Consider the following 17,521-nt stretch of genomic DNA (forward strand, 5'->3'; position numbering starts at 1 on the left):
TGTTCAGTACTGTATATACTTCTTCTTCTTCTTCTTTATCTTCTATAGCTTCTTCTTCTTCTTCTTCTTCTTCTATATCTTCTTCTTCTATATCTTCTTCTTCTATATCTTCTTCTATATCTTCTTCTTCTTTTATATTGTCTTCTTCTTCTTCATCTTCTTCATCATCATCTTCTTCTTCATCATCTTCTTTTTCTTCATCTTCTTCATCTTCTTCTTCATCTTCTTCTTCTTCTTCTTCATCTTCTTCATCTTCTTCTTCTTCTTCTTCATCTTCTTCATCTTCATCTTCTTCTTCTTCTTCATCTTCTTCATCTTCTTCTTCTTCTTCTTCTTCATCATCTTCTTCTTCTTCATCTTCTTCATCTTCTTCATCTTCATCTTCTTCATCTTCTTCTTCTTCATCATCTTCATCTTCTTCTTCATCTTCTTCTTCTTCATCATCTTCATCTTCTTCTTCTTCATTTTCTTCATCTTCTTGATCTTCATCTTCTTCTTCTTCTTCATCATCTTCTTCATCTTCTTCTTCATCTTCTTCTTCTTCATCTTCTTCTTCTTCTTCATCTTCTTCATCTTCTTCATCTTCATCTTCTTCATCTTCTTCATCTTCTTCATCATCTTCATCTTCTTCTTCATCTTCTTCTTCTTCATCATCTTCATCTTCTTCTTCTTCATCTTCTTCTTCTTCATCTTCTTCTTCTTCATCTTCTTCTTCTTCTTCTTCTTCATCTTCTTCATCTTCTTCATCTTCTTCTTCTTCATCTTCTTCTTCTTCTCCTTCTTCTTCTTCTTCTTCTTCATCTTCTTCTTCTTCTTCTTCTTCTTCTTCTTCTTCTTCTTCTTCTTCTTCTTCTTCTTCTTCTTCTTCTTCTTCATCTTCTTCTTCTTCATCTTCTTCTTCTTCATCTTCTTCATCTTCTTCTATATCGTCTTCTTCTTCACTTATTTCTCTTTTCAAATTTTTTTTTTAAAGAAATGCAGCTATTTTTGAGCGTAACAAATAGCTGGTGGCGCACGCATGTTGGAAGCGCCATTGTATGTGCTCCCTGGCAGTGGAAACACACAGACAGCAGGAGGTAAATTCAGCAGCAGGAGGAGGAGGATGAGTGTGTGGCAGCAGGCAGTCAATGAGGCAGGCAGCGTGACATAATAGCCCTGGTACCTAGCGGTGATACCAGGGCTGTAAATAAACACAGCAGGCAGGAGGTCCCAGACAGCGGTCGTGCAGCCCACATTGTGTCCAATACACAACTGGGACAACACAGTTTTCAACCCGGGCACCTCAGAAAAATTAAACCTTTTTTTTTTTTTTTTAATGGTTTTGTAGTTTTGTTTTTACAACAAATTACACAGACAGATATAGCTATTTTTTGACGTAATAGCTGGTGGCAGAGTGGCAGCAGAAGGTAAATCTGTGTACCCTGGCGTTGGGAAACACAGACAGACAGACAGCAGCAGCAGTAGCAGGAGGAATGGAGGAGTAATGTGAGCAGCTATTGTTTGACGTAATAGCTGGTGGCAGAGTGGCAGCAGAAGGTAAATCTGTGTACCCTGGCGTTGGGAAACACAGACAGACAGCAGCATCAGCAGGAGGAATGGAGGAGTAGTGTGAGTGTGGCAGCAGGCAGGCAGCGTGACATAATAGCCCTGGTACCTAGCGGTGATACCAGGGCTGTAAATAAACACAGCAGGCAGGAGGTCCCAGACAGCGGTCGTGCAGCCCACATTGTGTCCAATACACAACTGGGACAACACAGTTTTCAACCCGGGCACCTCAGAAAAATTAAACCTTTTTTTTTTTTTTATGGTTTTGTAGTTTTGTTTTTACAACAAATTACACAGACAGATATAGCTATTTTTTGACGTAATAGCTGGTGGCAGAGTGGCAGCAGAAGGTAAATCTGTGTACCCTGGCGTTGGGAAACACAGACAGACAGACAGCAGCAGCAGCAGCAGGAGGAATGGAGGAGTAATGTGAGCAGCTATTGTTTGACGTAATAGCTGGTGGCAGAGTGGCAGCAGAAGGTAAATCTGTGTACCCTGGCGTTGGGAAACAGACAGACAGCAGCATCAGCAGGAGGAATGGAGGAGTAGTGTGAGTGTGGCAGCAGGCAGGCAGCGTGACATAATAGCCCTGGTACCTAGCGGTGATACCAGGGCTGTAAATAAACACAGCAGGCAGGAGGTCCCAGACAGCGGTCGTGCAGCCCACATTGTGTCCAATACACAACTGGGACAACACAGTTTTCAACCCGGGCACCTCAGAAAAATTAAACCTTTTTTTTTTTTTATGGTTTTGTAGTTTTGTTTTTACAACAAATTACACAGACAGATATAGCTATTTTTTGACGTAATAGCTGGTGGCAGAGTGGCAGCAGAAGGTAAATCTGTGTACCCTGGCGTTGGGAAACACAGACAGACATTAGCATCAGCAGGAGGAATGGAGGAGTAGTGTGAGTGTGGCAGCAGGCAGGCAGCGTGACATAATAGCCCTGGTACCTAGCGGTGATACCAGGCCGTAAATGAACACAACAGGAGGTCCCAGACAGCGGTCGTGCAGCCCACATCGTGTCCAATACACAACTGGGACAACACAGTTTTCAACCCGGGCACCTCAGAAAAATTAAACCTTTTTTTTTTTTTTTTATGGTTTTTTGGTTTTGTTTGTAAAACAAATTACACAGATATATAGCTATTGTTTGACGTAATAGCTGGTGGCAGAGTGGCAGCAGAAGGTAAATCTGTGTACCCTGGCAGTGGGAAACACAGACAGACAGCAGAAGGGCAGTACACAGCAGCCCACTGTAGGTGTAAAATGTGTGGCTGCAGGCGACGTAATAGTCAAAGTAAACCAGGCTGGCTTAGTGAGCAGGAGCCAGGAGGTGGTAAAGGGTGGTAAGGCACATTAACGATGGTTCTTAGCCAGTTCATGTCCCCCTCTCGCCGACAACAGGGGCCAGGAACTCGCCTTCCACCCACGCCTGGTTCATCTTGAGAAACGTCAGTCTGTCCACAGACTTGTGAGACAGACATGAGCGTTTCTCGGTGACCACACCACCAGCTGCACTGAAGCAGCGCTCGGACAGCACGCTGGAAGGGGGGCAGGACAGCACTTCCAGGGCGTACTGCGCCAGCTCGCTCCAGATCTCCAGGCGCTTGACCCAATACTCCATGGGATCAACAGGGGCATCGCTGTCAAGCCCGCTGTAGGACCCCATGTAGTCAGCCACCATGCGGGTCAGGCGCTGGCTGTGACCGGTGGAGGATGCTGCTGCATGCACCTCCTCTCTAGTCACTGCTGCCGGAGCCTCTACAGTCCTGTAGAGCTCGTGGCTGAGAGACAGCAGGTCTGTGGGGCGCTTGCTGCTGGATGCAGGCACCTGCTGCTGCCTCTGTGCTGGCTGCTGGACAGTGGGGGTGGAAGGCTGGGGGAAGGCTTCCTCCAAGCGCTCAACAAGGGCCTGCTGCAAGCTCCTTATTTGTTGCGCTGGGTCTCCTCCTGCAGGCGGCAGGAACTGGCTCAACTTCCCCTTGAGGCGTGGGTCCAACATCATGCTGATCCAGATGTCCTCCCTCTGCTTCATCTGGATCACCCTGGGGTCTCTGCGCAGGCACGTCAGCATGTGCGCTGCCATTGGGAAGAGGCGGGCCACGTCTGCTGGCACATCGACGGCAGTGCTGCTGTCCTCATCCTCCTCCTCTGCCTCGTCAGCCTCATCCTCTCTCCACCCCCGCACCAACTCAGCTGCACTGTGCTGCTCCCCCTCATCAGCAGCAAGGTCAGGGACCTCCACCAAGTCCTCCTCCTCCTCCCCCTCAGAGGTGGACTGTGCAGCTGCTTGCCGCTCCTGCTGGTCCAAGGCTGCCGCTCCCTGTTCCAGCAAAGCATCGAGGGCCCTGTTCAGCAGACAAACCAGGGGCACCCACTCGCAGACCATAGCATGGTCCCTGCTCACCATGTTAGTGGCCTGCAGAAAGGGAGCAAGCACTAAGCACACCTGCTGCATGTGCCTCCAGTCATCATCGGGGACGATGGACGGGATGTTGCTGGTCTTGTCCCTTCTCTGAGCGGCGGAAACAGTGGCCAGGGCAAGGTACTGTTTGACAGCGCGCTTCTGTTCAACCAGACGCTCCAACATCGCCAGGGTGGAGTTCCAGCGAGTCGGAACGTCAAGGATCAGCCGATGGCGTGGCAGATCCAGCTCCTTTTGCACGTCTTCCAGGCTCGCACAGGCTGCAGCCGAGCGCCGGAAGTGACGCACAACGTTCCTTGCCGTTTCCAGCAGTTCGCCCATCCCCTGGTAGGTGCGCAAGAACTTCTGCACCACCAGGTTCAGCACGTGGGCAAGACAGGGGATGTGGGTCAGGTTTCCCCTGTCTATTGCGGCAACCAGATTGGCCCCATTGTCGGCCACCACCTCTCCGACTCTGAGGCCTCTGGGGGTCAGCCAAATCCTCTCCTGCTCCTGGAGTTTGGCCAACACATGGGTTGCCGTCAGCTTGGTCTTCCCAAGGCTGACCAAGTGCAGCAGCGCTTGGCAGTGGCGGGCCTTCACGCTGCTGCTGAGGCGGGGGGTTTGGCCAGGTGTGCCGGAGGATGGCAGAGGATCGGAGGAACCTGCTGCAGTTCCCCTGACCCTGCGGGGTGGCACCACCCACTGTGTTGCTGCTGCTGCTGTGCCCGCTGCTGCTCTCCCATCCTCACCCCCTTCCACCAAGCTGACCCAGTGGACAGTGAAGGACAGGTAGCGGCCTGTCCTGAAGCGGCTGCTCCAGGAGTCCATGGTGACGTGGACCCTTTCACCAACCGCGTGCTCCAGCCCTCGCTCCACATTGGCCATCACAAAGCGGTGCAGTGCAGGAATGGCCTTGCGGGAGAAAAAGTGTCTGCTGGGGAGCTGCCAGTCTGGGGCTGCGCAAGCAAGCAGCGCACGAATGTCGCTCCCCTCCTGCACGAGCGTGTACGGCAGGAGTTGGGAGCACATGGCCCGTGCCAGCAAGCCGTTCAGCTGCCGCACGCGACGGCTGCTGGGAGGCAGAGCCCTAACCACCCCCTGGAAGGACTCTGGCGTGGCCTTTTGCTGGCACGGGAATCAGCAGACACAGCGGAGGAGGCCACTGAGGACTGGCTGCCAGAACAGGCCTCAGTGTCGGCGGCAGGAGTTGCAGAGGGGGGAGGAGCAGTGCGTTTCCGCACTCCTGCTGGTGCTGCTGGAGGAGCAGGAGGGCGGGTGGCTGCTGTTGCTGCTGCTGCTGAAGGCTGTGCAGTGATGGGTGTGGTGCCACTGCCAGCACCAGAGCCTTCAGCCTCTGGAACTCCTGATGCTGGTGGAAATGTTTCGCAGCAAGGTGGTTGATGAGCGAGCTGGTGCAGAACTTTAAGGGGTCTGCACCTCTGCTCAACTTCCGCTGACAGTGGTTGCAAGTGGCGTACTTGCTGTACACTGTGGGCATGGTGAAAAAGCGCCAGATTGGTGACAGAAACATCCCCCTACGGCATGGAAGCGCTGCTGCCTATCTCCCTGTGGTGGTTGGGGGGGGGCTTGGGTGCGGCTGGTGGTGGTACTGGCAGATGCTGCTGCTGCTGCTGCTGAGCCTGAGACACCAGCAGGCTGTGGGACCTGCCTACTGCTGCTGCCAATGCTTGCAATGATGCGCCTCCTTGCAAGGCCCACAAGAGCATCCTCCTCCTCCTCCTCAGAGCTGCTGAGGACGACATCCCCTGGAGGTGGTGGCACCCAGTCTCTGTCTGTCACCGGGTCATCATCATCCTCCCCCTCCTGAAACATGTCCTGCTGGGATGAGGACCCCCCAAACTCCTCTCCTGATGCATGGATGGGCTGCTTGACTGTCGCCACAGTCTTGCTGTCCAATCCCTCATCCCCCAAAGTGCCCATCAGCATCTCCTCCTTAAAATCGCCAACAACAGCAGACAATTGACTCATGATGCCTGGGGTCAAAAGACTGCTGAATGACAGGTCGCCAACTGACGGTGAACTGGCCTCCTCCCCAGGCCCTGCTGGGCGGCTGCTGCGAACAGGGGTGGTGGTGAGGGTGGAGGCCTCGGATGCAGAGCTGATGGCGGGCTGCTCATCCTCCGTCATCAGTTGCACCACAGTGTCTGCATGCTTTTCCTCAATGGGACGTTTCCGACCCGGCTGGAGGAAAATCGGAGCAGGTGCTACACGCTGCTGCTGCTGTGTCTCTGCAGCGTGAGTTGCAGATGCTCCTGCTGGGCGGCGCCCAAGGCGTCCACGGCCAGTGGCTATGGGAGGAATGTTAGCCACTGACGCTGCTGCTGCTGCTGCGGAACTGTGCATGGTGGCGCGCCCGCGCCCGCGGCTTGCCACAATGCTGCTCCCTCTCCTCCTGATTCCCTTGCTGCCCTTCCCCTTGCCCAAACCGCGCTGGCTGCCACTTCCAGACATCTTCGATGTTTTGGGCGTATAGACAAAAGTTTTTTAAAAGGGCGGGTGAAAAGTGGGGTACTTTAATGGAGTGGGTTGGTGGGTGAGGTGACTGAGTGAGTGTCCCTAGTACAGTAAGTAAGTAGTAACAGTCAGGAAGTACAACTAGCAGTTACAATAATCAGTAGTAATCACAAGTAAATTTAGTGTGTGTACACTACAGACAGTGAGTGCACGCACGCGCAAACACGCGCAGGAGCTAGCCTATGAACAGTGACTGAGTGAGTGTCCCTAGTACAGTAAGTAAGTAAGTAGTAACAGTCAGTAAGTACAACTAACTAATTACAATAATCAATCAGTTATCAGAAGGAAATAGAGTGTGTGTAGTGTGTGTACACAGACAGTGAGTGCACACACGCAGGAGCTAGTAGCCTATGAACAGTGACTGAGTGTCCTAGACTCCTAGTACAGTAAGAGTAAGTAGTAACAGTAAGTACAACTAACTAATTACAATAAGCAATCAGTTATCAGAAGGAAATAGAGTGTGTGTAGTGTGTGTACACAGACAGTGAGTGCACACACGCAGGAGCTAGTAGCCTATGAACAGTGACTGAGTGTCCTAGACTCCTAGTACAGTAAGAGTAAGTAGTAACAGTAAGTACAACTAACTAATTACAATAATCAATCAGTTATCAGAAGGAAATAGAGTGTGTGTAGTGTGTGTACACAAACAGTGAGTGCACACACGCAGGAGCTAGTAGCCTATGAACAGTGACTGAGTGTCCTAGACTCCTAGTACAGTAAGAGTAAGTAGTAACAGTAAGTACAACTAACTAATTACAATAATCAATCAGTTATCAGAAGGAAATAGAGTGTGTGTAGTGTGTACACAGACAGTGAGTGCACACACGCAGGAGCTAGTAGCCTATGAACAGTGACTGAGTGTCCTAGACTCCTAGTACAGTAAGAGTAAGTAGTAACAGTAAGTACAACTAACTAATTACAATAAGCAATCAGTTATCAGAAGGAAATAGAGTGTGTGTAGTGTGTGTACACAGACAGTGAGTGCACACACGCAGGAGCTAGTAGCCTATGAACAGTGACTGAGTGTCCTAGACTCCTAGTACAGTAAGAGTAAGTAGTAACAGTAAGTACAACTAACTAATTACAATAAGCAATCAGTTATCAGAAGGAAATAGAGTGTGTGTAGTGTGTACACAGACAGTGAGTGCACACACGCAGGAGCTAGTAGCCTATGAACAGTGACTGAGTGTCCTAGACTCCTAGTATAGTAAGTAGTAACAGTAAGTACAACTAACTAATTACAATAATCAATCAGTTATCAGAAGGAAATAGAGTGTGTGTAGTGTGTACACAGACAGTGAGTGCACACACGCAGGAGCTAGTAGCCTATGAACAGTGACTGAGTGTCCTAGACTCCTAGTACAGTAAGTAGTAACAGTGAGTACAACTAACTAATTACAATATTCAATTACAATAATCAATCAGTTATCAGAAGGAAATAGAGTGTGTGTAGTGTGTACACAGACAGTGAGTGCACACACGCAGGAGCAGCTAGTAGCCTATGAACAGTGACAGTGAGTGTCCTAGTACAGTTACAGTATATAACTACAATACTAATACAATCAGTAGTAAAGGACATCAGAAATACTGGTATAGAATAGAGAGAAATAAACAGAGGACAGGAGGACAGCTGCCCACACAGGCAGGCCCTGAGGCCTAAAGCTGTAAGCCTGCAGCAGCTGGCCTGTCTCTATGTAACACAAAAGCTACTAACTAAAATACAATGTCTAACTAACTAACAACAATATAGGTGTGTATAGGAGGTGTATGTGAGCAAAAACGCTAGGTAAATGACCACAATAAAGCTCTTGCTAAGCCAAAGCACAAAGGAGCAACTCTCTCTCTGTACAAGTCTCAGGCAAGGACGGAGAAACGTAACATGGCGGCCGCTATTTATAGGGTAGGGGCTGGCCAGGGTCCCCCTCTGTGATTGGCTGCCGTCAGAGGGCCTGGGAGCCCTCTGATTGGCTCTAAGGACATCAATCTGGGCTATGACGCTATTCGAGCTCGGTACCGAGCTCGAATAGCGCCGTTTGCTCGAATAGCTCGAATAGTGAATGGGCTATTCGAGTGTACGCGAATAGCCCATTCGAATAGCTACAGCTATTCGGAGCTCGAATACCGAGCTCGAATAGCTGGAAAAGAGCTCGAATATTCGAGCTACTCGAATATTCGAGCTCTGCTGAGCACCACTGCTGCTGACCCCCACATTTCCTGCTACCCAGTATTCCAGGCTGATCCCTATCAAACTGGAAGCTAATTGGATAGTGTTTGATTTCTACGATCTCAACGTCAATAGATTTGACCCCTAGACATAAGCCTAATGTGCCTAGTGTTAAGTCTGGCCTTATTGTTGTGGGGAGAGGAGGGGTTTAATCAGGGCTATTTCTTGAGCAGTGCGGGCAGCGCGACCGCCCTGGGCGCAGACAGATGCAGGCAGAAGGACATAACCGATAGGAAGCTGGTGACGCGCAGTGCTGCCAAATAGAAGAAGAAGGTTACCAGATTGATCACCTTCCTTGACTCCTCCTGGGCTGCCTGCGTCAGACGTCAAGTGATCACCCCGTCACCACAGCTTGATGACTCCTGATGTCCTGTAGCGGTACTGCAGGCTGTCAGGTCCCGGTGCCCATGGAGGAGTCGGCTTTCCGGGCTCTCTTCGCCTGGGTGTTCTCCTGGTCCCTGCTTCCTCCTGGATAAGCGGCTGGTCACTAGTAAGTAGGCAGATCTACTTGTGACCTGTGGCTGTGTGACCGTCCCTAAAGAGTATGGTTTCCCGAGTCCAAGGGGGTGGGGGGAAGGGGGTGCAATTTTTACACCCTCGCCCTGAGTGCAATTTAGCCTAGAAACTGCCCTGGGTTTAATGCATTAATCCAGTTGTTTAATTCACAAGGGTACAATGTGTGGAACCACTGGAAAAATTATTAGTATTTTTCTAAATGAGTCCAGATGCTGCGGAGAGGAGCTACTGGATCGTCTGTTCCGGAAACACACCATCACAGAGAGAGAGGTTAGTGGACCTTTCATATCGGCGGCTGTGTTCAGTTGTTCCATCTAGAAAGAACTATGGCGTCATCATTCAGACTCTAAGGCACCTTAGAGCCTGTACACACTGCTGCGCTTGCTCTGCGCTTTTAAAATTGCAAGGTCTTTTGAAAAATAATGAAAATCATGATGACCTGTACACACTGGTGCGATGCATTTTTAGAAAAACGCCATCGCAGTGCCTGCTGCAGCGCTTGAAAAACGCATGAAAAAACGTAATGCAATGTGATTCCATTACGTTTTTCAGAAGTCAGTATCCCAGTAGACTCTGCAATTTCCTGCTTCCTGTTGAAATGTAAACTAGAAAAAAAACAAAGGATTCTTTAACCAACCAGCAAGAAAAACGCAAACGCATCAAAAACGCAGGCAAAAGCGCATGCATTTTTAAAAATGCATACGATGCGTTTTTAAAACTACATGCGCTTGCGATTTTGCTTGCGTTTTTCAGTGTGTACAGGCCCTAATTTATTCAAGTTTTCTCCTAGGAGATACATTTTTCATCTTCTGTTTAAAATAACTTGTCAGCACTTATGCAATTGGAAAAGTGCCAAAAAGTAGGTGGAGAAGTACTGCCAAAATTATCCCGAGTATTTTCTTGTTTGCTGATGACTTAGGGCTGGTTCACACTGGCGATTGTGGGTCGTTTTTTCGCCCAGCCGAGACACTCGTCGGTTAAGCAGAAGTGAATGGCAGCACTTATGTACTTTTATCATTGTTTGCGCAAACATTACCGATTTTTTCCGGCGTTTCTGCCGACCCTGCAAGCAACATGCAGCAAAAGCATTTGACCGAGACGCCGCATAACGCTTGGAGTCACTTGTGTGAACTGGCCCTTAAAGAGAACCTGAGGTGGGTTTTAAAAATCCTAATGCCCAGCCTCTGTTGCTATACTGTCACCCCCCCCCCCCCCCCACACCTGCATTCTGCTTGCCCCCATGAATCAAACCGCCGTGCTAGCAACACACACCGTGTGGATAGCTGGCTGTTTACATGGCCACTGTCAATCTCTGCCGTTCCCCCGCCTCCTCCATGTCGCTGCGCCCCGCCTGCGTCCCTTCCCTCCAATCAGCGGGGAGGGAAAGATTTTTGTACCAAAAGTGGTACATTTTTTTAAGCATTTCTTATTGTAAGCATTTTTGCAGACTGCTTGCAAGTTGTTGTCTTGCAAGCTGTTCGCAAGCATATTTTGTATATTTTGTATATATTTGTATATATTTTTTTTTTTTACTTTTTGAATTTGTTTGCTGCGCATAGCTATTTTTTTTTTTTAAATTTACACTTAAAATTTTTTGTTATTGGATTCAATACGGGTGTTTGTATTTCATCCAATACAAACAAATTGAATTTGACGATGATTGATTTGATGACACTGTGCACGCCCCACACCAGGGGGCGCATGCAGCATCATCAGAGGAACACGCTGGGGGACATGTCATCGCTAACAGACAGGAAGCGATGAATGCGGAAGAACGGAGATCTCTGCTGGAATCGCTGAGAAGACGTCAGGAATGAACACGCAGATAAGCCGTGATATGTTGTCGAGGGATCCTGCACGCCAGCGACGCCGCAGGTGAGTAATTGTAACTGCTGAATGTGCCTGACTCGTCCTTACCGTTACTAGCTAGTTTTGTATGGATGGGTCAGGCTCGTCCGGAACGCTAGAAAGGTTAAAAACTGTTTGGTATGTCTACTTGTGTCAGTTGGAAGATTTGGTGCGAAAATCTCTCCAAAATAGGGAAGGAGAGGAGGAAAGGGAAGGAGGTGGACAGGAATTTAACCTCTTATTTTTGGATCTCCACTTTTTAAATCTTGTTCTCTGGTTTTCTAAGGCAGCATTTGTAATAGAGAGAGAGAGAGAAAGATGCAAACTGTTGTGGGTGAACTACTCTGGAGAAGAGAGCCTATAGACCAGAGGCATAGCTTGGGTTTTCAGAGCCCGGGGACAAAGATGAGTTTAGCGCCCACTTCCCCATGGTTAGGCCTGTGGTGCTTGAAATGCCCTCCTCTGACCGCCTGTGCCCTCCAGACGGTCAAGTCAAGACCTTTGACCTGGAACTAATGGCTCCCTCATGCACAGTAGCTTTCCTTTACAAGAGTAGACAGCACTGTCCACACTCCCAGCAGCTCTCACTGCCAGCCACACATTCTCCTCTGCTCAGTTTCTCCGGTGTTGGCGGGCATCTTTTGGGCAGGGAGGGGGTTCCTCCCAATCCTAACCAGGCACACTCTCCTCCACTGCTGTATCTTGTTTCTCTGGTGGGGCAAGGTGGAAGAGGCTGCAGGATAATTGTTCATTCTGTGCATCATGGTAGATATGCTGCCAACGGCGGCGGGCAGCCGCTGAGCGCCCCTAAATCACTGCGCCCGGGGACATATGACCCCTCTTGCCAACCCTTAGCTACGCCCCTGCCTATAGAGAGCCCAGAAAATACCCTATGGTGGAAATCATCATAGAACAGTATTATTGATCCATCTTTTCATTCTTTGTTTGCAGGTTAAATACTACATCAGACAACTCCTTGAAGCCGTCACCTATCTTCATGAGAAAAGTATACTTCATCTGGACATTAAGGTACTCATCCGTACAGAATTCACTACTTACTGTATAGTGCCACTTCCTCCCCAAAAGTCTGAGACGGTGAGAAGGCTACTGGCGGCAACTGTCCCCCACCCCGCTGCAATTCCTTCCAATATCCCTGCAGATATCTGCGCTGATTCAGAGCTTAATAACTACCTGGGAAGTTTGGATGGTGCCATAGACACCCAAGTTAATAGGTCTCCTCTCCATAGATGCCCTTGATAATATGGCGCCTCCGGTGCCCAATAAAATAATGGGTGGCCCCGCCGCCCAAATTTCCAGGTGTAGCCACCAATCAGAGGAGGACTGGCCAGGGGGGAAGGTGGGAGATATCCCCCCAGGCTACCTCTCATTTAATGATTTAGGGCTGGTACAGTGCCTTGTGCATTCATGTTTTTATAGAAAGCAAAGTGAACCACTAGGCTGGCTGAGGGAAATAAATGCCCAATTACAGAACAATTAGAGGGCGGGTAAGCTGGTAAATAAATACAGCGTGATGCAGAGCAGAGGCTTGCCTGCAGGGTTCGTGGGAAAATTAAGGGAGGGGGAAAAAGGGATGGGTCCCGTAGCTTCAGGAATTAGCAGAGCAGAGATCATGGTGCGAGGAGGGAGGTTAGTAAAGATGTGTTGCATGAATGAGGGAGATGGTGGTCTGGTAAAGGGGTAGGGGATATCAGTGATGGAAGAGGGGTATATTTGAGGGATTAGTAGAGATGGTGGTGAAGGGTAGTACATAAATGTGTGTGTAGGGGGGGGGGGGGGGGTTGAACCTTGGGGCATTAAAGTGGCCATACATCTCTCAACGTGATGGCCGATCCACCAACCATTTCGATCATTATTATCGAATCGGATTAAAATCTGTGCTGCCCCAAACATGCACAATCGAAGATTTGACTGATTTTGGGTGGTAATTGGTTGAAGGTATCGATCTGAGATGCTGGGAAATCTCGGGATGATGTGGTCGATCAAGTGAAATAATCATGAATGATGAACACAATGGAAACCCTGCCCGTTATAACCCAAAATGTATTATATGCTCCCCGGTGTCAGTGCATTTATACTTTACCTGTCATGCTGTCCCTCGAGTGTCCTTGCTGTGTTTCCCACATGACTACTGGCATATAGCACGTGGGGCATGTGTGTGATGTCTGGGCTGCCGTGAAAACGGGCCTCTAGTTTGTGTTTTCTCCCCAGCCCAAAAGGTCCCAATCCTCCAGTGCCACCAATTGTGCCTAAAAACATGGGCACCTATGATGTTGCCAAAACTTCCCCGACTCCTTTGGAACCCAAATGACAATCTTCACCTTGTAGCCACCTCAGACATTTAATTACTGCATAATTTTGCCGGATCACACAAGCCCTCGTCCACAGCTCTCCGGCTGCAGTAAATTGGTGTTTCTTGGTCTTGTTTCTCGGTATCAGTTTATGTTGACCACTGGGATTGATGCTCTACAGCTCACAATGCTTCTTCCATTCTTCTAGCCATCCAACCTACTGATGGTTTATTCCGATAAAGAGGACATCAAGCTGTGCGACTTTGGATTCGCCCAGAAGATAATCGCGTCTGACTTCCAGTACAGCAAGTACGGCTCCCCTGAGTTTGTTCCTCCAGAAATTGCTGCTCAGGCTCCCGTGTCCAAGTCTTCTGACATCTGGTAAGTTGGTAACTATCAGTATGCCGTGCAATGTTGACATTAAAGTGGACCTCTGCTCATATTATGCTTTTTATAATCTAAAGCCCTAGTTTAATTGTCATCTTCTAGGTAGTGAGATTGTTTTAAAGTAAACCTGAGATGGGAGAGACAAGTTCTATTTTATTTACCTGGGGCTTTTTCTGTCCCCCTGTATCCTTACGGTTCTTTCAGTTTCCTCCTGGTTAGCTGTGCCCCTCTTTAAGATCACCCGTCACCGCTACTACGCTGGGTGGCCGAGGCCATGCACCTTTTTGATCCTTCACCCGTGGCTGGGGGGATCGCACATGAGCAGAATGCTCCTGATCACAACATCAGACCCAGATCTTCCACAAGGCAATCCTAGGCAGTTTTCTGGGGCCTGGGGAGAGTCTAGGGGCCTGGTGGAAGCTAGGCCTCACCAAATCTTACTAAAAAAATGCCAGGTGACCATCAGCGGTAGGCAAAAGCTAACTTGCCTAGAGCCCCATTTCATCTCCATCCATTTCTGCACGACATGCCCAGTGGCTCGTGACTTGTCCAGCCAGCAAACTTTCGGATGGGCACTGCGGAAGAGCAAAGCGGACTGGGAGGAAACTGAGAGACCAGTAAGGCTACGGGGGGAGGGACTGAAAGAAGCCCTAGGTACGAACAATAGAAATTGTCCAAGCGTCTCATGTACACTTTAAAATGTATTTGCCTTCTTGCTGAAATTGTATCTAAGTATTATTTGTACTGTGCCATTTCTTGACAAGACATCAACTTCTTCTTTTGCTTAGCTACAGAGAGGCAGATAATGGGCGGGGCAACCTGCAGTCTCTGCTGCTGTAAATCTCCCAGCATGCATCTGGTTGGCAGGTTGCACAAAGGGGTAAAGAGGCACCCCAGATGTAGATAAAATTGAGTTAAGAAACAGTAAATAACTTAAAAGGCACCCTGCTTACCTCAATAACTCTCATAAGACAAAAGGTTTACTTAGCGCAGGCAACACGTTTCGTGGGTCTAAGCCCGCTTCCTCGGGCCAATGCAAGTGCCAAAAGGATAATCAGCCAAAATCATTGAGTGCCAAACTAAAGATGTCTGAGAACTTTTTAAAACATTTATCACTTATATTTATGATCTTCTCAGGGCATAAGAGCAGCCGGCAGGGAAACTCCATTTATGTCCAGACACGGAGCGGAGCGATGTAGTCTATAAAGCGCTGCCTCATCTGTCATCTCTCTGCAGAAATATGGGAAATAAATGGATGGGGTGATGAACCTTCCAGGGTAGATAATGTGAGTGTGACGGCTAATAGATTCATCATTTATCCTTACTGTGCCATCGGGGAGCCGCACACGGCCCATAATACGGCCCTTCCAGAGGCTGGAGACTAATAGACTCATCATTTTTCATGGTTGCATCTCCAGGAACCGTTCCAGGCCGTATAATCCAAACTGATTGTCGGCCACACAAGCTCATAGATGTGTCATTCATCATAGTTGTGCAGTCAGAAGTCAGGACAGTCTTTGTAACTCGCGGTCTTATCTGAGCCTGGAAACTAACTGATGTGTCATTGATCATTTCTCCACAGGCCGGTCGGGGTGATCGCCTACTTATGGTGAGTAGCTCTTTACATTTTGTGTGAAGATGGAATGGATGGAAAGATGGAATGATGTGTGTGTGTGTATCGTCCGTATCTGCTGCTTCTCTCTGCAAATGTTTATGCCGGCTTCCAGGTTGACATAGAATCCGCTTCACACTAGAATACTTTGGGCCAGATTTATCAAAGCATTACCGACCAATTTTTCTTCTTAAAAAGTTCTTACCAGCAGGAGGAACAGTTCTGCATGATAATAAGAATATTCCTAAATTCTACTTACTAGCATCAGTTTAGCATGAACTGCACTACAGTCAAGAAAAGTGCTTAAAAGCAGTTCTACAGATAGTGCAGCAATGCAGGCTAGGCATGATTTGTGAAGTGCTCCTCCCCCCTGCTGCCAGGGGTCGAATTGATGCAATACAGCAGATGTATTGGTTAACTCGGCAATAGCTATTTCCCTGACACACTGCACTGTCTGAGAAACTCCTCCTATTTTACAACAGTTTTAGAAGGAAACTGCACTGTCAAGTTCTTTTTTAAGATGTCTGAGACAGCTCTGCACAGATTTCTAAAAAACTACCAATATTTTGTCTCTGACACTCTTGATAAATGTTCCCCATTGAGTTTATGGGGCTGGATTTACCATAGAGACACTAAGGGGGACATTTATCAAGAGTGTCTGAAACAAAATATTAGTAGGTTTTTAGAAATCCGTGCAGAACTGTCTCAGACATCCTAAGAAATCACTGAATAGTGCAGATTCCTTCTTAAACTGTTGGGAATAGGAGGAGTTGGGAAGATCTCTCAGGCAGTGCAGTGTGTGAGGGAAATGACTGTTGCTGAGGTAACCAATACATCTGCTGTCAGCAGGCTCTGAGTGAGGGGGAGGAGCCCTTCCCAAATCATGTCTAGCCTGCACTGCTGCACTATCTGTAGAACTGCTATGAAGCATTTCTTAATCTGCAGCAGTTTAGGGATGGATTTGCACTTTTCTTAACTGTAGTGCCACTCTAGAAATCCACGCTAAACTTCTGGTATTATGTAGGATTTTAGAAGCTTCTTACTATCATGCAGAACAGTTCCTCTACTGGTTAGAACACTTTTAGAAGAAAAAACTGTCGGTAATGCTTTGATAATGCTCGCCCTCAGACTCCAGCCTACAGGCACTTGATGGTGGAAAGGAGGATTGCTCCCCGAGTGCCCCCCCCCCCCTTCCTCTCCCTCCAGCACATGTAGAGTCATGAGCGGAGCATAGGAAAAGTTACTCACCAGCCCTTTGCATTCCGCTGCTAGGATCGCTTTTCAGCTGCATGTCCAGCATCCCATCGCCATGGCTACAGCAGCGCCAGCGTGTCCTCATCATGTGACCCAATGTGTAGCTTGCTATAGCTATAGAGAGAGAGCGCTGGGCGTGCTCTGACCTGTACATGGGGGTACCTCTAGCTACCTAAGGCCTCATTCACACTAGGGAGGTTGCTGTACGCTTTTCACAGTGAATTGCTTGGTACAGCTTTTTCCATTGATTCTAATGTAACAAGTTCACATCTATATGCTTTGTTACTGTCCGTTTGAGAAACGTAGTGCTGCATGCATTTTTGTGCATTGCGCTGTGAAGCGCGCAGAAATGCAACTAAATGAATACACTTTTTTAGCACATAGAAGCTCTGGAGATGAGGCATTTTTTTTTTACCCCTAATTTATAAAAAAAACATTTTCAAATGAAAACAAATCTTTATTGACAACTGCTACATCAAATAAGCAAAACCTGCAGGTCAAAAACGTATTCAAGCCTGTTTAAGCACATGCAAACACATGGGTCCGCTTAAAAAAAAGCTCACTGAAAGGTGGTATGAAATTCGCATCAATGCATGCGGTTTTTTTTATCAGCACTTAAATACGTTTCTGAATGCACCCAAAGTGAACGAGGCCTAATGGATCTTGTTTGCAGCTATGTAAACTGCGGGCTACAGGCTTTGCAGCAATTAGAGATCAACTAGAGGGCGGCGTCTAGCAGATGTACACAGCATGATGCAGAGCAGAGTCAGGGTCCGTAGGAAAAAAATTCTGTCTGCTCTCTCACCATTGTTCTAATGACTGCATGTGGAGGCCAAATAAGGTATTAGACACAGGTTGAAAAGTCACTCCTAGGAGTGTG

General features: G+C 48.2%; 1 protein-coding gene across 15 annotated transcripts in view; it reads left to right on the forward strand.

Annotated features, from left to right (window-relative positions):
- Positions 1–17,521, forward strand: part of OBSCN (obscurin, cytoskeletal calmodulin and titin-interacting RhoGEF) — a 511,999-nt gene that overhangs the window by 457,228 nt on the left and 37,250 nt on the right. For all 15 annotated transcript variants that reach the window (XM_068235137.1, XM_068235143.1, XM_068235140.1 and 12 more), the window contains 4 exons: positions 9,441–9,501; positions 12,031–12,108; positions 13,597–13,769; positions 15,358–15,384. In XM_068235137.1, the coding sequence (XP_068091238.1) occupies positions 9,441–9,501; positions 12,031–12,108; positions 13,597–13,769; positions 15,358–15,384 (339 nt within the window). The remainder of the gene's footprint in view (positions 1–9,440; positions 9,502–12,030; positions 12,109–13,596; positions 13,770–15,357; positions 15,385–17,521) is intronic.

The sequence above is a fragment of the Hyperolius riggenbachi genome, chromosome 5, assembly GCF_040937935.1.
Source record: "Hyperolius riggenbachi isolate aHypRig1 chromosome 5, aHypRig1.pri, whole genome shotgun sequence".
In the NCBI taxonomy this organism is placed as follows: domain Eukaryota; kingdom Metazoa; phylum Chordata; class Amphibia; order Anura; family Hyperoliidae; genus Hyperolius; species Hyperolius riggenbachi.